Source organism: Salvelinus alpinus, chromosome 19 (assembly GCF_045679555.1).
Source record: "Salvelinus alpinus chromosome 19, SLU_Salpinus.1, whole genome shotgun sequence".
Lineage (NCBI taxonomy): Eukaryota > Metazoa > Chordata > Actinopteri > Salmoniformes > Salmonidae > Salvelinus > Salvelinus alpinus.
Genome location: NC_092104.1, coordinates 22,556,745 through 22,577,645, shown reverse-complemented (window position 1 = coordinate 22,577,645; position 20,901 = coordinate 22,556,745). Strand labels below are relative to the sequence as shown.

The following is a 20,901-nucleotide window of genomic DNA, read 5'->3' as shown; positions in this document are numbered from 1 at the left end:
TCCACAGGGCAGCTGTCTAGGCCCCTTTCTCAATCTTTAATAACGACAGGCTTTGAATAAAGCCAGTGTGTCCATGTATGCAAATGACTCAACACTACACTCGTCAGCAACCACAGCGACTGAAATGACAGTAATTAGTTTCAGAATGGGTGGCAAGGAATAAGTTAGTCCTAAATAAGAAAAAATCTAAGCAATGTAATTGGGACAAATCATTCACTAATCCCTGAACCTCAAATCAATCTTGCAATGAATAATCTGGAAATTGAGCAAGTTGAGGAGACTAAACTGCATGGAGTAACCCTGGATTGTAAACTGTCATGGTTAAAACATATTTGGTGCAGCGGTCTAAGGCACTGCATCTCAGTGCTAGAGGCGTCACTACAGACACCCTGGTTCGAATCCAGGCTGTATCACAACTGGCTGTGATTGGGAGTCCCATAGTGCGGTGCACAATTGGCACAGCGTCGTCCAGGTTTGGCCTGTGTAGGCCGGCATTGTAAAGACTTGTAAAAATTTGTTCTTAACTGACTTGTCTAATTAAATAAAGGTAAAACATATATAAATAAGTTGTATCAATAGCTAGGATGGGGAGAAGTCTGTCTATAATAAAGCGCTGCTCTGCATTCTTAACAGCACTATCAGCAAGCCAGGTCCAACAGGCCCTAGTTTTGTCGGAACTGGACTACTGTTCAGTCCTGTGGTCAGGTGCAACACAAATGGACTTAGGAAAATTGCAATTGGCTCAGAACAGAGCATGGCTGGCCCTTGGATGTACACTGAGAGCTAACATTAATGATATGCATGTCAATCTCTCCTGGCTCAAAGTGGAGGAGAGATTGACTTCATCACTATTTTTATTTATGAGAGGTATTGACATGTTGAATGCACAGAGCTGCCTGTTTGAACTACTGGCGCACAGCTCGGACTCCCATGCATACCCCACAAGAGGAATGGGTGGCAAGGTCCCCAAGTCTAGAACAGACTATGGGAGGCGCACAGTACCACATAGCGCAATGACTACATGAAACTCTTTTCCACATCAAGTAACTCATGCCAGCAGTAAAATTTGATTTAAAAAACAGATAAAAATACACCTTATGGAACAGCGGGGACTGTAAAGCAACACAAACATAGTGTCATGACGTGGCCCTCTTTGGGTACAGCGAGCACCATCCCCCTCTCTCTCTCTCACCACCTCTCTCTCTTCCCCCTACACCCAGGCTCTGGTAGGCAGGTCATAAATTCCTAGAGGAGTTCTCTCCTCATGGCCAGAGTAGAGAGGGAGTGAGGTTCACAGGAGAACAAAGGAACCTCTTCCACATTACAGAACTTGAGAACTGAAAAATGTCCATGTTTTGGAGAAGGTGTACACGGTCGGGGGAAGAATCCAGCTACGAACTGGTCCGTTTTGTACAATTTTGTGAAACTCATGAGAGACAATACAGCCACATTAGCATAACTATGTTTATACAAGAGTCTCGGTTATGAGGCTTGCATCTAATTGTTGTATAAAATGAATGAGTAAAGATGAAACTATTTGTGAAATTATGTTATGCGATTTTAACCTCTCTAGGGTATGTGGGACGGTAGCGTCCCACCTCGTCAACAGCCAGTGAAACTGCAGGGCGCCAAATTCAAAACAACAGAAATCCCATAATTTAAATTCCTCAAACATAGAAGTATTTTACACCATTTTAAAGCTACACTTGTTGTAAATCCAGCCAAAGTGTCCGATTTCAAAAAGGTTTTACGACGAAAGCACACCAAACGATTATGTTAGGTATGAGCCAAGTCACAGAAAAAGACAGCCATTTTTCCAGCTAAAGAGAGCAGTAACAAAAAGCAGAAATAGAGATAAAATGAATCACTAACCTTTGATAATCTTCATCAGATGACACTCATAGGACTTCATGTTACACAATATATGTATTTTTTGTTCGGTAAAGTTCATATTTATATCCAAATATCTGAGTTTAGGCAAGACGCTACTGTATCACTTGGCAAAAAGCCTGAGAAAATGCAGAGCGCCAAATTAAAATTAATTACTATGAAAATTACTCTAAAATCAAACTTTCATTAAATCACACATGAAAGATACAAAATTATAGCTACACTGGTTGTGAATCATGACGACAAAATATCTCAAAGGTTACCTGTAAACTTTGCCCAAAAATGTTAAACTACTTATGTAATACAACTTTAGGTATTTTTTTAACATTAATAATCGATAAAATTGAAGACGGGATGATATGTGTTCAATACAGGATTAAAACGATATGTAGCATGCCTTCTGTTTGATTGAAGCGCATGTCCAGGACACCTGGAGTGCCTCGACTTCAAGATGGCCGTATTTCTTCATTACACAAAGCAATAACCTCAACCTATTTCTCTAGACTGTTGACATCTAGTGGAAGCCGTAAGAACTGCAAGCAATTCGCTTAGAAATCTGGTTTCCCAATGAAACCTCATTGAAAAGACAGTGACCTCAAAAAAATAAAAATCTGAATGGTTTGTCCTTGGGGTTTCGCCTGCTAAATAAGTTCTGTTATACTCAGACATGATTCAAACCGTTTTAGAATAATATGCATATCTTATCTCCTGGGGATGAGTAACTGGCAGTTGAATTTGGGTATGCTTTTCATCCAAACGTGAAAATGCTGCCCCCTACCCTAGAGAAGTGAAACTGTTTAATGAAGGAAACTCCAATTCCCTTTAAAGTTTAACTAAATCATTGGCCCGCCCCATCAGCACAGACATTGATCTGGCGACATGGGACAGCCCCTTTCTACTGTTAAGAATATAACCCCCACAGGAAGGAATTCCTTTCAGACCAGCTTACCTCGATTACCACGAGAGGGCTAAGGTTTGAGACCAGACTAGCTTACCTCGATTACCACAAGAGGGCTAAGGTTTGAGACCAGACCAGCTTACCTCGATTACCACAAGAGGGCTAAGGTTTGAGTAGATTGCTGAATCTTTTAACCATACCACGTGGTTAAACTCTGAGACTATCGATTCGACAGAATAAGAGCAAATCATTGATACTAATTACTAGTCTGCAGCAAGGAATTCTATACCATTGAATGCGAAGGCCGACAACCACCGAAACATCTATTCCATAACAACATTTCTGAATGTTACTCTGAAGTAGCCATTCTAACCAAAGAATCCAGGGATGCAGAGAGAGGGGCGAATGAACTTCCAACAGAGATCACAATGACACAATGAGCGTAAATATATATATATATATATATATATATATATATATATATATATATATATATATATATATATATATATATATATATATATATATATATATTGATTGCAATTATTCCCGAATGAGTGAGCGTTCATGTGCAAAGGATTAGCATTTCAATGGTTATAATTATCAACTTTGTAGTATCTTTTGCGCCCTTCTCAGTCTCTTTGTCTACCAAGCCGCGATGCCGGTTTAGCCCACTAGGGCACATCTCCTATCATTTCCTTGTAACCATATCTACTTTGTTTGTTTGAGCATTTCTCTGATTATTTAGTTAGTTAATAAATAAATGATTGAGACAATTGATTTATGGATGACTCATAGTGAAGACTGGGTTCATGCAGATAACCAACAATTTTCGACATTTGGAATGAGACTAACGTGAGGTAAAGAATAATTCATTAATTAGAAGACTAATTGATCAGATATTAAAATATCTGAAAGTTATATTAGGAAAATTCTAACTTTGTAATCTGAATATTTTCCTTGGTGCCCCGACTTCCTAGTTAATTACATTTACCTGATTAGTTAATCACGTAATAATTGATTTGATAAACTAACAGTCTTCAGTTTAATGATGCCAAAGACAAGACAATAGACACATGCATACAAACACACAATAACATACGCACTATACACACATTTACACATGGATTTTGTGTTATAGATATGTGGTAGAAGAGTAGAGGCCTGAGGGCACACACGTAATATGTTGTGAAATCTGTTATGAATGTATTGCAATGTTTTAAAAATGTATAACTGCCTTAATTTTGCTGCCCCAGGAAGAGTAGCTTTTGCCTTGGCTAATGGGGATCCATAATAAATTCAAATACAAATCTACATTGATTGAAGTGGATTTAACAAGTGATATCAACAAGGGACCATAGCTTCACCTGGATTCACATGGTCAGTCTATATCATGGAAAGAGCAGGTGTTCCTAATATCTAGCACACAGTGTATTGCACTGCACACACATATTTATACACACACACAATCATATTTCATAGATAGGCCTATTGTATTCTCCTCCACAGATCTACTCTGATGTACAACCTATCTGACGTCAATGAGTACCATACTTTATGACCTAGAAACAGGAGAACTAGGAATAGCTGAAGCCTTGTTTCCCTTCACTTTAAACAAGACTTGGAAATCCCCTTCAATGGATTCCAGATTCCAAGGCGCAATTAAAAGATACCCTTTAGTAAGATGACATCAGAGGCAAGCAGTTAATGTACTAAAGTAGGAAGATAAGGGGAGGAAAAGACTGGGGATTGACTCTAATGTTTCATGATTAAAACAATCTGTCCCTGGAAGAGAGCCGGCGGTAGCGGTGGCAGAGGAGTGTTTCCCTCTTTATGTATTTATTTCAATTTCATCAGGGGAAATTTGTGAGTTGAAAGAGGCAATTAATGCGTGGCACAATCCGCCCGGCCCTCACTGAGCTGTAGGACCTGCTCTACATTACCGGGCTGTCGCCTGCCACTGCTAACATCCTTAGGGTAATGATGAAAAGATCCACCCGGCAGAAACGGAAGGAGAAGAAAAAAGAAAGTGTGGCGGGGACAAATACAAATTAGCCCTGTAAGTGTGTGGCGGAGGATGTGAGAGATGAATTGCCTAATTGGCACATTTGTTTCAATTAGGAGGTGGCCATCAGTGTCACAGGCTTGATGGAGAACCGGGTTCCAGGCCGAGGCCATGTGTGTCTGTGGGGACGTGGGAGGACCTCTGATCTCCTGGAGCGGAGCGGAGCGGAGAGGACACTGAGACATGGGTGGGTGACAGTAACATCTTGTAAAGTCTTATGTTTGTAATGTCTTTGGACCCCAGGAAGATCAGCTGTCATCATGCCGAATAAAGATACAAATCTGAGACCTATAGGTGGATGACAATTGGCAGCATAGCTGTGAAAATGTTGTTAGATTAAATGTATTGCATTGGAGCCATGAGAGTGTGCAGCTTTCTTTTCTAGGTGACACTCACATTCTAGGGGCTCTAGTGTATGGCTGTGTCTTTGTCCCTTCCCTACTATCCTGGGAACCTACTATAGCTTAACAGGTAGAAGCATAGAAATGCTGATGCATCGTGTCATGGCTGATTCTCTGAGGGAATCACAGGCTGCGTTCAAACGGCACCCTTTTACCTATATAGCTCACTGCTTTTGACTAGACCCTTATGGGCCCTAGTCAAAAGTAGTGCATTACATAGGCAATAGGGTGCTATCTGGGACGAAAACAGAGTTAGTAGTGCTCCCCTTCAGCCAACTGTGCTGAGGAGCCATGGAAGGCCTATAGATACACGTGGTGGAGCTTGTGACAGTGTGGGTGGGATAACTTTTTTAATTCCTGTGTATCTCATCAAGACAATTACATGAATTAAACAACTATGACAGATGAGCCCCAGGGACTGGGAGATGCCATGTAGCCCCACTGAACACCGAGTCAGTAGCCAATGCCAAGTGTGTTAGTAATCCACCCCGAGGTTTACGAACAGAGATGTACACACACATGCACAAAGACGCACCCGCACACACACACGCACAAAGACGCACCCACACACGCATGAAGACGCACACACAGATTGAGCCGAATCAAAGCCTTTGAACTTTGCATGCCTCTGTGTGTTCATATCTGTGTGAACCAGACATACATGCAGACAGGGGAGGGGAGGGCTGTGTCAGAGCTATCTCCACCGCTAATGTGTTTGCCACTCAGGAGGGTTAATCAAAAAAGATAGGGAAGACAAAGCACGGTTGTGTAGCCAGCCCACATTCCTGTTGCTTCCCAAATGCCGCCTCTCCTCCCCTGAGCAACGTGGCAGCACCACAATACTATTCCACCCAGATCTGTCTTATCTTAGGAAAGAAAATTGAGCTCTTTACTGCACTGCCCGACCACACTGGGGAATGTAATTGCTTGGCTTAATAACGAAACTCATAATTTTCTCTTGGAGAGCTTGCTCTGACCTGTGTGGAATTAACAGAGGGAGCAAAGCTAGGGAATTGGAAAGAAGCATGAGGGCACATAATCAAATCAAATAATCAAATCAAATTGTATTTGTCACATGCTTCATAAACAACAGGTGTGGACTAACAGAGATGCTTACTTACGGGCCCTTCCCAAAAATGTAGAGAGATTTTTGTTGTTGTTGACAGAATAGAAAAATAATAACACAAGGAATAAATACACAATGAGTAACAATAACTTGGTAATTGAGGTAGATATGGCCACTATATAACACACACACACACACACACACACACACACACACACACACACACACACACACACACACACACACACACACACACACACACACACACACACACACACACACACACACACACACACACACACACACACACACACACACACACACACAAAAGTAATCGAGCACACAGGCATGCTTACTTGTTGGAACATTGCTCCATAGACAATTTAAAAATATATATATTAAAAAAAAAAAAATGTTACCCCCTTTTTTCTCCCCAATTCTGTGGTAACCAATTGGTAGTAGTTACAGTCTTGTCTCATTGCTGCAACTCCCGTACGGACTCGGGAGAGGCGAAGGTCGACAGCCATGCGTTCTCCGAAACACAACCAAACCTAGCCGCACTGCTTCTTGACACAACGCACATCCAACCCAGAAGCCAGCCACACCAATGTGTCAGAGGAAACACCATACACCAGGCGACCTGGTCAGCATGCACTGCGCCCGGTCCGCCACAGGAGTCGCTAGTGCGCAATGCCACCTTATCAAGAAGTCAGTTCGTCAAAGACCCTTTCCTGTTTCAGCATGAAAATGCCCCCATGCACAAAGCGAGGTCCATACAGAAATGGTTTGTTCAGATTGGTGTGGAAGAACTTGACTGGCCTGCACAGAGCCCGGACCTCAACCTCATCGAACTCCTTTGGGATTAATTGAAACCGTGACTGTGAGCCAGGCCTAATCGCCCAACATCAGTGCCGACTTCACTAATGCTCGTGGCTGAATGGCAGCAAGTCCCTGCAGCAATGTTCCAAAGTCTAGTGGAAAGTCTTCCCAGAACAGTGGAGGCTGTTATAGCAGCAAAGAGAGGATCAACTCCAGATTAATGCCGATGATTTTTGAATTAGATGTTCGACGAGCAGGTGTCCACATACTTTTAGTAATGTAGTGTATATACAGTGCATTCGGAAAGTATTCAGATCTCTTGACCTTTTCCACATTTTGTTACGTTACAGCCTTATTCTAAAATGGATGATTTTTCCCCCTCATTAATCTACGCACAATACCCCATAATGACAAAGCAAAAATAGTTTTTTTAGACAGTTTTACAAATGTATTAAAAATAAAAAAAATGAAATATCACATTTACATAAGTATTCAGAGCCTTTACTCAGTACTTTGTTGAAGCACCTTTGGTAGCGATTACAGCCTCAAGTCTTCTTGGGTACAACATTGGCACACCTGTGTATTTGGGGAGTTTCTCCCATTCTTCTCTGCAGATCCTCTCAAGCTCTGTCAGGTTGGATGGAGAGCGTCACTGCACAGCTATTTTAATGTCTCTCCAGAGATGTTCGATCGTGTTCAAGTCCGGGCTCTGGCTGGGCCTCTCAAGGACATTCAGAGGCTTGTCCCAAAGTCACTCCTACATTGTATTAGCTGTGTGCTTAGCATCGTTGTCCTGTTGGAAGGTGAACTTTAACCCAGCCTGAGGTCCTGAGCGCTCTGGAGCAGTTTTTCATCAAGGATCTCTCTGTACTTTGCTCCGTTCATCTTTCCCTCGATCCTGACTAGTCTCCCAGTCCTTGCCACTGAAAAACATCCCCACAGCATGAGGCTATCAGCACCATGCTTCCCTGGAGGGATGGTGCCAGGTTTCCTCCAGACATGACACTTTACATTCAAGCCAAAGAGTTCAATCTTGATTTCATCAGACCAGAGAATCTTGTTTCTCATGGTCACAGAGAGTCATTCGGTGCCTTTTGGCAAACTCCAATTGGGTTGTCATGTGCCTTTTATTGAGGAGTGGCTTCATTCTGGCTACTCCACCATAAAGGCCTGATTGGTGGAGAGCTGCAAAAAATGGTGGTTCTTCTGTACGGTTCTCCCATCGCCACAGAGGAACTCTGGAGCTCTGTCAGAGGGTTCTTGGTCACCTCCCTGACCAAAGCCCTTCAACCCCGATTGTTCAGTTTAGCCAGGCGGCAAGCTCTAGGAAGAGTCTTTGTGGTTGCAAAGTTCTTCCATTTAAGAATGATGGAGACCGCTGTGTTCTTGGGGACCTTCAGTTCTGCAGAAATGTTTTGGTAGTCCAAGATCCAGTTGCAGAGGGAGGTGTTTATTCCCAGTGTCCTGAGTTTAGTGATGAGCTTGGAGAGCACTATGTTGTTGAACACAGCTGTAATCAATGAACAGCATTCTCACATAGTTGTTCCTCTTGTTCAGGTGGGAGAAGGCTGTGTGGAATGCAATAGAGATTGCGTCATCTGTGGATCTGTTAGGGCGGTATGTGAATTGTAGTCGGTCCAGGGTGTCTGGGATGATGTTGATGAGTGCCATGGCCAGCATTTCAAAGCATTTCATGGCTACAGATGTGAGTGCTACGGGGCGATAGTCATTTAGACATCGGAGAGCAAGATCAAAGTGGGCGGGAACAGCTGGTGCTCTCATGCATGGTTCAGTGTTGCTTGCCTCGAAGCGAGCACATAAGGCTGAATGTGGAATGGTTTTGTAGCAAAAAGTAGCATATTCACTGAAATGAGTTACAGTGAATCAATAGTATCACCCATTTACAATTACTTTGATGGCAATAGTAAAGTCTGTGTATTTTGGAAGAAACTAACAGGAAAGGAAGGCAATTACATGTGGAATGTAATATATTTGTTTGCCACAATGGAAATGCACTAAGTGTTTAACAAGCTGTTTTAGTGCTTTTTGTTCCTTTTCACTTCAATTGGCTAAATTAGTCAAAAGTAGTAATGGAGGTAGCATGTAGTACAAATAATCACCCAGCAGCACGCCAGTGTTCTTTTCTCTGTGATTTAAAATGTGATTTTATTTCTGCATTTATGAATAATTACATTTGAAACACTTGGAATTATCATCTTGTGCGTCCCAGATGATACCCTATGTAGTGTACCATGGGCCCTGGTCAAAAGTAGTACCACTAGGGAATGGGGTGCCATTTGGGACGCAGCCCTGAAATTGTTCAGTATTTTGTGTCATGGCCTGGGTTCCCATTTCTGAGACTGTTCAATGCGTTTCATTTCACATTAAGACATTTTCTTTTATTTCCATAAATTAAGTGTGGTGGTTTATAGTTTGGCTGTTCATTTCACTTTCCTTTCAGATGATCCTATTCAAGGTTATCTGATGTTGGCTCCAGTCCAAATGATTTGAAACGTTATACATCTAACCCATATTCACACTCCTCATTCAAATATTCATTACTTCTTTAATACAAGAGTAAATGTGTTATGATGAAAAAATAGGAAACCACAGTCAATTATTCTCTCACACATTTTTTGACTTTGTTAACTTCCCTAACCTCTGCTGCGGTGCTAAAATGCTAAAAATAATTCCAACAGATGGCAGATCAAACAAAAATAAAAGTGGCATGAGTAGGCTGTATTATTATTCTTGTAGTGTATAGGAATATAGAATTTTATACTTCTCCTTCTATTCCTAATGTGCTTGGTTACCTCAATGACTGGAGTTGGATGTATTCTTTAATGAAACCCCTTATGAAGTGAAAATTCAAAACTACCTCTGAAACTTAATCTTAAACGTAAAATTAAGAGTATTGACTTGCTCTTTGCTTCAGCACATTTGCAATGTCCATAGATATCTGATTTGAATGAGAATAAAATGCCCAAATGCAGTGGGTTTTCAAAGCAACTCACTTAAGAGCCTCACTTGAAAATGTGTGCCTGAAAGAATTTGGAGAGAGAAGTGAGATGGAGAGCCAAGTTGAGAGCAGAGCAGTAACTCCAGTGTCACGTTTCCCTTATGCAAGTAATGTTCCAGAGAGCCGAGCTAGGAGACAATCTCAGCCTCTCCCAAAGTGCCAGGCACAGGCTTATATAAGTGGTCTCAGCCACAATGATGCAAAATGTATCCAATTCCGAGCGACTTATTAGCTTGCCTCGACATCATTGCTGACCGAAGGAGTTTCTGAACACGTTCCTCCAGAGGGATGTTGACAGTGCATCAAAGACACCAACTCACATTCCATTACAGCTGGGAGTGGAGCGAGCAGGAACGGGAGCAGCATCCATCCCACATTCAGCCAGCCTGCCGAAAAAAGGCTCCCAAAAACCTCACACTACACTTGCAATCTCAATATTTCATGAAGAGGTGGGTACTGTACAATGGAATGGTCTGAGCTGTGAACGCCTGCTCTGTGTTATAGAGTATTCACTTCTGGCTCTGCTCATTTATGTTGACAAAGGCCTGGAGAGGAGATTCTGGGCTCTTCTCAGCCTGGTCTGCATCCCAAATGGAACCCTATTCCATATAGTGCACTACCTTTGACCAGGGCCCATAGGGCTCTGATTGAAAGTAGTGCACTACATGAGGAATAGGGTGCCATTTGGTACGCAAACCAGGCTGGCATCACCCCACCATCCTCTCCACGCTGAATCATTCATAACTCACAGGTTACCCACAGCCAAAATACACTCAAACCCACACATGCACCACAGAGCTATAGTTCATACTGATTAACTCTAGACACTGCATTTCAATAATACTGTATGCACATTTATTTTGAACAGTGCATCCAATAACACTGTCATCATAAAAAAAATCACAGTGTGTAGTGTATGCCTACCGCTGACACAACACAGTCGGGAATAAATATGTGTTCAAAGCAGACAGTTTTCCCCTTGCTGCATACGAGTTGAAATGCTCTATTCTAGAGCCTCTCAACAGCCTGGAGTGTAAGGTAAGCTGTTTCCCTGCACAGAGAGGCTCCCACACTGTTGGAGGGGTCATAACTGTTTAGGGCTGGGAAGCTGGGGTCTTACCTCTGCTGCTGGCACTCCCTCTGGGGGGCGGCAGTGCAGCACGATCATCCCTTTGATTGGAACTTCCTTCCCCTGGGGGTCCTGCTCAAAGTTCTTCCTCAGGTCTGTGTGGGGAGATAACACCCTGCTGTCAGTCCACCCCATGCCCAGCCTGCCCTCAATCTCCCCATCACTAACACCACTTGCCACTGACTCTCCCTGCCTTACCCTGCCCTTAGTTTGGACACGACATCAACCTTGGGAGTGAGGAACGTGTCTGAATGAACCAGGAGGTGGTCTCCTTTCCTTCCTGCCTCCCCGGCTCCATCTGTCTGCAGGTTGCCAAGGTTATTTGGAGGATAGACTACACTGGCTGATGAGTACATATTCATACATAAAATGCCCATTAAACTTAAAAGTATATGTCATGGGGGATCATTTTTTGCACGTCGGCTTTCTATCCATCTACTCCCGCAGTGCAGTTTTGGCCACTAGCTATAATGTGAGACTGAGGTGCTTTATAAATATAATGAGTAGAACGGACATAGAAACTCTGACCATGGAAATTTGACTGGTAAACCCACCGGGACACTCAAAATGACACCAGTCCACCCACAATGGCATAACATTATTTTTTTTTAAATGTAACCCTTATTTTACCACGTAAGTTCTATGGGTCAGTGTTTCCTAATCCTGGTCCTGGGGACCAAAAAGGGTGCACATTTTATGTTTTGCTCTAGCATTAACCCACCTGATTAAACTAGTTAGTTGGTTAGTTGAATCAAGAATAAAGTGCTAGGACAAAAACAAAAATGTTCACCCCTTTGGGTCCCCAGGAATAGGATTGGGAAAAACTACTATGGGTGATACAATACTGTAGCAGGCTACTCACATGCGATGTGGACCGTGGCCTTGCGGCTCTTGGAGGTGCCTAGGTGGCTCCAGGCCACACATAGACACCAGTAGTCCTCTGGGCCGTGGAAGTCTTCCACCTGTTGACGGGACACGTTGATCAAAACCTCACGCACCTTCAGCCCTGCATGGGGGAAAGAAACAGCCAGTAAGTGATGTTACTGTTTGGATCGACTGTTATTTAAATAAAGAAACACCCAGGAAGTCATTTTACTGTCTAGATCAAGTGTTATTTAAATAATGAAACAGCCAGTAAGTGATGTTACTGTCTGGATCAAGTGTTATTTAAATAAAGAAACAGCCAGTAAGTGATGTTACTGTCTGGATTAAGTGTTATTTAAATAAAGAAACAGCCAGTAAGTGATGTTACTGTCTGAATCAAGTGTTGTTAAACAAAAACACAGCCAGTAAGTGATTTTACTGTCTGGATCAAGTGTTTTTTTTTTTATAAAGAGACAGCCAGTAAGTGATGTTACTGTCTGGATTAAGTGTTATTTAAATAAAGAAACAGCCAGTAAGTGATGTTACTGTCTGGATCAAATGTTCTTTGGAGAAAGAAACAATGTACCGAGAACATATACAGGACCTCTGGTGCTCAGTCCTTGGAGTCCTTAGAGTGCTTAGAGTGTCCTAACTGTTGTTGAGAGATCTTTAAGGGAGAGTGGGATGGGACTGGATCAAATATTTACTATACACATAGCTGTCTGGTAGTACAAATCAATAGTGTGGTAAAAATACATTAGGCTTTTAAGAGGCCTGACACTTTACCCCAATCAGTGAGTGCCTAATGTGATTCTGTCCTCCCTGTCCTCTGGCTCTCTGCTTGGATATTGAAAGTGCATCACAGATGAAATAGGCAGCCTTCCAAGACTCACTATGTTGTGTGTAATGCCTAATACTGCTAACAAAAAAAGTTGGTTAGAGCAGGGTTTCCCAACCCTCTCCTCTGCCCCCCACCCTCGGCTTGAGCATCATCATCCCCACTAACACGCTTCACATCAGACCTGCTTCAAAAATAATACTATATGTACAGCAGTGTTTCCCAACTACGGTCCTCCAGTACCCGCAACAGCACACATTTTTGTTGTAGCCCTGGTCAAAAATACCCAATTCAACTTGTCAAGGGCTTGATGATTAGTTGACAATTTGATTCAGGTGTGTTTGTCTGGGGCCATAACACAAATATGTACTGTTGGGGGTACTGGAAGACTGGAGTTGGAAAACTCTGATATAACAGTTACCCTGACAGCCTCCCGAGTGGCGCAGCAATCTAAGGCACTGCATCACAGTGCTAGAGGCGTCACTACAGATCCGGGTTCGATCCCGGGCTGTGTCGGGGGAGACCCATGAGGTAGCACACAATTGGCCCAGCGTAGTCCGAGTTAGGGGAGGGTTTGGTCGGCCGGGATGTCCTTATACCATCGCGCTCTAGCGACTCCTGTGGCGGGCCGGTGCGCATGCACGCTGACTCGTGTAACGGATGTGAAAAGGCTAGCTAGTTAGCGGTGGTGCGCGCTAATAGCCTTTCAATCGGTGACGTCACTTGCTCTGAGACCTTGAAGTAGTGGTTCCCCTTGCTCTGCAAGAGCCGTGGCTTTTGTGGAGCGATGGGTAACGATGCTTCGTGGGTGACTTGTGTCTGTGTGCAGAGGGTCCCTGGTTCACGCCCGGGTCGGGGCGAGGGGATGGACTAAAGATATACTGTTACACTCAGTCGCCAGTTGGACGGTGTTTCCTCCGACACATTGGTGCGGTTGGCTTCCGGGTTAAGTGAGCAGTGTGTCATGAAGCAGTGGAGCTTAGTAGGGTTGTGTTTCGGAGGACGCATGGCTCTCGACCTTTGCCTCTCCAGAGTCCGTACAGGAGTTGCAGCGATTGGACAAGACTGTAACTACCAATTGGATATCACAAAAAAAGGGGTCAATAAATCAATAAATAAAGGTTACCCTGACATAATAACACATAGTATAAACCCCTCAAACTCAACTGGACCTCCAAGCTAGTTCCACTGCATTTTTTCATTGTTCCCCTCTAACCAGGGACCGCTTTAGACCTGGAACACCAGGTGGTTTCAATTTATTATCAGGTAGAACAGAAAACCAGCAGGCTCCGGACCTCGTAGGGTAAGAGTTGAGTACCCCTGGCATGAACCATAGTTACACAAGCATAGCAAGCACAATTCAAACCCAGTACATTTTTAGAACAAACACATTAAAGCATGTCCGTACCAATGGAGTCTTCCTATGAAATCCTCTTAGCGTCGCAACATAAACCTCCCCAGCTGAAATCTTTGCAGACCTGTTATATAGTTCTGTATTGATAAAGGCTTCCATTTTTAATCTGAGCCATGGGCTTAGGGACCTGTCATGTGTTTTCTTTCCTCCTTTTCAGAGCCTCCATAGCCTGCAGCCCTCCCAAACACAGGATTAGAGAAAAGATGTAACGTGTGAGGCTTGGGACAGAAAAATACCAATCTAGGCTGCGTGCCAAATGGCGCCCTATTTCCTACACAGTGAACTACTTTTAACGAGGGCGGTATGGGCTATTACACAGTGAACTATACAGTGCACGAGGCAATAGGGTGCCATTTGGGACATAACCCTAGTTTCTCAGCACCCCGTCCTCTCCTCTGGGTTTCCTCTCCTGCACACAACAATAAATGCAGCCTAATCTAACATGCTCGTTGGCAGTCACACCAGCACACCATGTACTGCATTTCAGACTTTTGAATACATAATAATTAAACACCACACTGAATAGCAGCAGGAACATGTCTCTAGATTAATGCTGTTGCTTGAAGATAGAGAACAAGATACATATTTAAAGGTCAGCTGTATGTATAGGAACAATCATGCCACTCAGAACTAAATCAGCTAGCCTACATAATGTTGAGGCTGTGAGGAAAGGAGTGTATGGATGATGTTAACAAACAACCTCAGCTGCCTGTTAGTCTCCAAACAGATTTTACAGCAAAAATGTTGTTGGAACTCGGTCCCCTGCTATCCTCCAAACAAATTTGAATTCTACTGGAACACGTGGAGCATGCCACTCTGGAGATGAACAAAAAAAACACCACTACAGCCAACCAGCACTTCACTTAGTGAGACAAACATAATTCAGAATTCCCCTGCAGAGATATGGCAATTGACAGAGTTGGGGTGAAGAGACAGGAGAGAAAATCATGACTAATGACTGCACATAATCCCCCCAAAAAAGAAACACTGTGAGCAATATGCTAATGGAGGCTGGCAGGTCCTGCACTCACTGGCGTCTCTCTGAGGGGCACATTTCCTTGAGGACTAACCGTCCAGGACAGGTGGTGTGCCTGAGAGACAGACCCGAGCTTCGGCACTCTGTCATCTGTCACCCCTATTTGTTTACAGGCGGAACACCATTGACAGGACTTATTAAACTAAACCTCTGATTTCTTCCAACCCACTCTGCTTTATTCTTTATCCAAGTGGCTCTCCCAGTGACTAAGCCATCCAAAAGGCAGAATTATTCAGAGAGAGAGAGAGACAGAGATAGAGAGAAATATAGACTTAAGTCATGGCTATTGGCTTTTTAAAAATGAGAATGGAGGTTAAGGTGGTGTGAGCCTAGTTGGAGGGGACAAAGCAAGGCTAATCTGCTCTCCCTATGGCCTTGCTCTGTTGCCTTGCCATGGTTCAGCTTATTGAGTTGGACAACAGGAATGACATAGGGAGAGGCTGGATCCCACTTGAATTTCAGAGGGCTTGGATCATCGTGAAAAAACAGGTGAGATTTGGAACAAGGATATATCTGTATACTGGCACATGGCTTGCATTGGCTCAAACCTGATTATTCTTCATAATATGTTCTACATAGACAATTATCTGTAGTGTTTCAAACCACTACAATTCCCATCAATGCCTGCCTCCTACTCTCCTGCAGGTCTGGGTCTTCCCTGGGTCTCCCTGCGGTGCAGTTGGAAAGAAGCCCTAAACTACACTTCCCTTCCAGAATCCCCTGGAAGGCTCTTTGGTGGTGGGTAGTACAAAGTCAAAGGTCCTCTGGAGTGCACTAGCCATCACTACTTCACAGTGTGCTAGCATGTTGATGTCTCCAATGAGCATTCCCTTTTAACACATCCTCCCACCTTCAGAGAGCCTGTTACTGGCCTCTGTCAACACCAGACTTTCTGCCTCCTGCTCAAGTTGTTCACAAGGGAGGGTTGGCTTAAAAAATGAGTGTGTGGAAATCTTGTTGCTTTCAATAAGTGTTGATCACATAAATGAGAGAGAAGTATGGTGATGTATTTGACCATATCTTACCGCAATCATTTGAACCTTCATCAATATCTGCCACATTAAAAAGGGGCTCAACTTACCGATTCCACCTGCGCTTTTCCAGTGCTCATTAACAAGAACTAGATGTGTCTTGGGGGTGTGGCTTGATATGGGTGTGTTATGTTTTCTATATCGTATCCAGGCAGTAATGTTTTTTGTCCTTCTTGACAGTGTGAACGTGATTGGTCAGGGAATCCTATGCTTCGCCCGTAATGTATTTCCTGCTTTCTAAATGTAGACATCTTTGAATAAAAGTTGTGTGTGTCATGGCAAGATTAGCTCACGAGCGTGAGGATGTTTTAGTTGGAGAAAACCCAAGCCATTTAGAAAAAAAAACTCTTATTCTTTCAACATAACATTTGCGACAATATCTTGTATCGTTTGTTTTCGAAATAAATCCGAGGCGCTCCAGACTGTCTCTAAATAAATGGGCGGGTTGTAGGTTGATTCTGGTGAGCAATTGGATAGCTTTCACTGCAGCACATCGGGCAGCTGTGATCAGGATGATTTGATTACTGCCAGCCATGATTAGACTGTGCCAGGCAGTGGTCCCGTGTGGGCAGGATTGGAATCAAAACCTAACCCTCATTTAAGTCATGGCGACCTCAGTTAAACAAATCTCACAAAACTCTGTTTTAGAATATACAGACTTTATGACCCAAATGATCTTACTTAAACTTTTTATTTAATTTTGGCACTTAAATAAACATTTTAGTAATATCAATGCCACAGAGTCTATATTTTTTGCATTCAGTTGCACTTTAAGGAGTTCTGACTTACTGCAGTGAGGTTGATTGTGTGTGTGTAGGTGGGTGGGTGGATGTGTGAGGTGCGTGCAAGTGAGTATCCCAGTCTACCAAGGCAGCTATGGTACATGTGAACACTGAGTGCAATTAAGGACAAAACACCTCTCAGCTGAGGAGAGAAACCGTATTAGCACAGTCATGTCACCACAAATAAATGATGATCATAAAAGGCAGGTACTGCTCTAAAAAAGGCCCATCTAAAACAATGACAGGCACTTATCGCATAATTAATACAGAACATCTATTACGAAATCATATACCCTTTATTCTCAGGCCACAGACACAAACACACACACTAACAAACATATCTACTAGACAAAATATTTAATTACCGAATGTTCACCTGCATTTGGGGACATATTTACTTGACAATGCACCATTTTTATTTCCCGCTGCAGAGAGAGGAAGCTACAGTATATCCAGACGAGGCCTTTGTCTGCCACATCAATTAGGCCCAATGTTCACTGTTTAACTCTTTAATTATACAGCCAACTACACTGACAGAGCCAAGTCTCTTCTATACATCTTCACAAAATAATATCCTATTTAAATGAAATCAAAAGTCTGGAAAAATAAACACAGACCACTAATGGCATTATAAGCAGAACTAATTAGTAAGTAAACCTATAAAAAAAGGCATTGTACTGCAATAGGGGAAAGACTAAAACCTCACCCACCCATACAGGAAATATTGGAAGAGAAGTTTGCATGTTGGGTTTTGTCTCCATCTGTGCGTAGATAAGGAAAGCAATAAGCAATGTCATACTGTTGTCTGTTGGCGATGGAAGAATGGTTTCATAGGTGTGTGTGGTAAAGAGCTCTATTTTCAAGTCGTCCAACAAACGCATGAAGTTTGAGTTGGCACTTGGATTGGAACCTGTGCTTTGGTCCAAATTACATGAAAATAGAACTCTGGATACGCACATCAGTGGATAGCTCAGTATTTTAATTACAATATATCTCAGTATTTGAATTATTTATTTTATACAGTAATTTTTGCTCATCTTTATCAAGGGTGTCAATAATTTCAGACCTCTCTGTATAACACAGACCCCAATACACCCAGTCCTGCCTGACATGGAAGTCAAAACAGAATAGTAATCCAAACAAAAAAGGTAAAGCTCCTTTTTCTGTGATAAAAAAAGTAGACATTTACCACACAACCCACCGGCACCGGACTAGCTGAAACCTGAGGTAAGACCAAATAAAATGTATTTCCCCCCTCTAAGGAGCCTATGATATACAGGTACGGTATGTGTGTGAGGTGTTTTGTATTGTCTGGGCACATTCAGTTAACAACCCCATTAACGGAGTCACGAAGGAACCATGGGGCAAAGATAACATCAATCCTCGCTTTAGTGGACATTACAGAGTGGCAAAAGCATTGCAACACTCCTGATATAGGAGGGTTGAGTGTGTGGTGAGGCTACGGCCCGTGCTGAGGTGGAAGCATAGTGTCACTGAATGTTTGCTGCCTGTTTGCTGCCTGTATGCTGCCTGTATGATGTTGTTCCCCTGGACTCTCCTGTGTCTCATTCAAGAAATGTGCTCCCTTCCATCTGCCCTCATTTACACTCCTTCACTGATCTGACAAGACTGGATATTATGTGAAACTAATATGGTGTAAAACTAAGTGCTAGCGGAGCTATTGCTTACACCAACCCAGTTGTCTCAGTGAGTTCCATGAAGGGAAGTGAACAAGGGCAGAGGGAAGGTAACATGGTCAGGGAATTAGACGCAGCTGGGTTTCCTGGCAGGTGTGTGTGTCTGTGTGACCACCGGGGTTGTTTATCTGCTATTCTCAGGCCTCTCTTCCCCCATAGTGCCCAGGCCGGCCAGGACCTGCCACTCTCCATGTGCCTCCAATCTATGTAGGAGACAGCAACGACTTTGTCTGCTCACTGCTCACCAACGATAACATTCACTATGCACAGACTCAACAAGAAAGGTCAGTGATGTTTCTCCAATCCGTGGGCATTGAGTCCTAATGGAATATATGGGTCTATATGGGGCCCATTTGTGTGTGATTCCCTTCAGCATATCGACTATTTACACCTGATAAGGAAGGAGATTTAAACTAGGTTAAAGCTAGAATCTTTAATTTAAACAATAACAAAGCAGACACCCTGCCTCTGTTTTGGTCAAATGTAACCATTCATAGACAGAACTATGGATGCAAGGACTGACCATCCATGATATCAAAATTATAGTTTTAACCATGTTGAGGCCATAAAGTGTTTGTTCAGATTTACATTGTTTACAAACATTGGAGTAAAACAAGGTTATATTTAGGGTTTTGATGGAGGTATGACAGTTAATAAGTTATATTCTTCAAGAATCAATGGGTATAATTAATTCATAAGTAAAACAAATGTATGTAGCATCTAAGGTTTCTAGCTTAATTAAAAACACAAAAGATGGTAGTGGGAAGCATAGATCTTAACAGCATCATGGAACTCTATTCTACATCAGGTAACTGATGCAAGCAGTAGAATCAGTTAAAAAAAACGGATACATATACATCTTATGGAACAGAGGGGACTGTTAAGAGACACACACAGGTACAGGCACACGCATGATAAGATACGCACTCTACACACACATACACATGGATCTTGTATTGTAGATATGTGGTTGTAGAGTAGTGGCCTGAGGGAACACACTTAATGTGTTGTGAAAAGTGTTATGAAATGTAATGTCATGTAATATTTTAAATTGTATGCCTTAATGTTGCTGGACCCCAGGAAGAGTAGCTGCTGCCTTGGCAACAGGTAACAGGGATACTTAATAAATACAAATACAAAGGAGCAGTCCATCCATAACATCATAAATACTTATAGTGCCATCAGAAAGTATTCATACCCCTTGACTTATTCCACATTTTGTTGTATTACAGCCGGAATTAAAATGTGATCACACACAATGCCCCATAATGACAAAGTGAAAACCTGTTTTAGAAAGAACATTTATTGTCAATGAAATACAGAAATATCTCATTTACACAAGTACTCACACCCCTAAGTCAATACATGTATGAATCACCTTTTACAGCAATTACAGCTGTGTGTCTTTCTGGGTAAGTCTCTAAGAGCTTTGCAGACCTGGATTGTACAACATTTGCACAATATTATTTTAACAATTCTTCAAGCTCTGTAAAGTTGGTTGTTGATCATTTCTAGACAGCCATTTTAAATTGTTGCCATAAACTTTCAAGTAAATTTAAGTCAAATTTAACTAGGCCACTCTGGAACAGTCAATGTCATCTTGGTAAGCAATGCCAATGTAGATTTGGCCTTGTGTTTTAGGTTATTGTCCTGCTGAAAGGTGGATTCATCTCCCAGTGTCTGTTGGAAAGCAGAATGAACCAGGTTTATCTCCAGGATTTTGCCGGTGCTTAGCACTATTCCGTTTCTTTCTATCAACAATAAAAACTCCCTAGTCCTTGCCGATGACAAGCATACCTATAACATCATGCAGCCACCACCATGCTTGAAAATATGAAGAGTGGTACAATACTCAGTGATGTGTTGGATTTTCCCCAAACATAACACTTTGTATTCAGGACATAGAGTTAATTTATTTTCTAAATGTTTTGACGTTTTACTCCAGTACCTTA

General features: G+C 42.5%; 1 protein-coding gene across 6 annotated transcripts in view; it reads right to left on the bottom strand.

Annotated features, from left to right (window-relative positions):
• LOC139545141 (netrin receptor UNC5D-like) overlaps positions 1-20,901 on the bottom strand; it is a 240,953-nt gene that overhangs the window by 55,797 nt on the left and 164,255 nt on the right. For all 6 annotated transcript variants that reach the window (XM_071352570.1, XM_071352573.1, XM_071352572.1 and 3 more), the window contains exons 3-4: positions 12,150-12,293; positions 11,279-11,382 (exon numbers count right to left, since the gene is read on the bottom strand). In XM_071352570.1, coding sequence (XP_071208671.1) covers positions 11,279-11,382; positions 12,150-12,293 — 248 coding nt within the window. The remainder of the gene's footprint in view (positions 1-11,278; positions 11,383-12,149; positions 12,294-20,901) is intronic.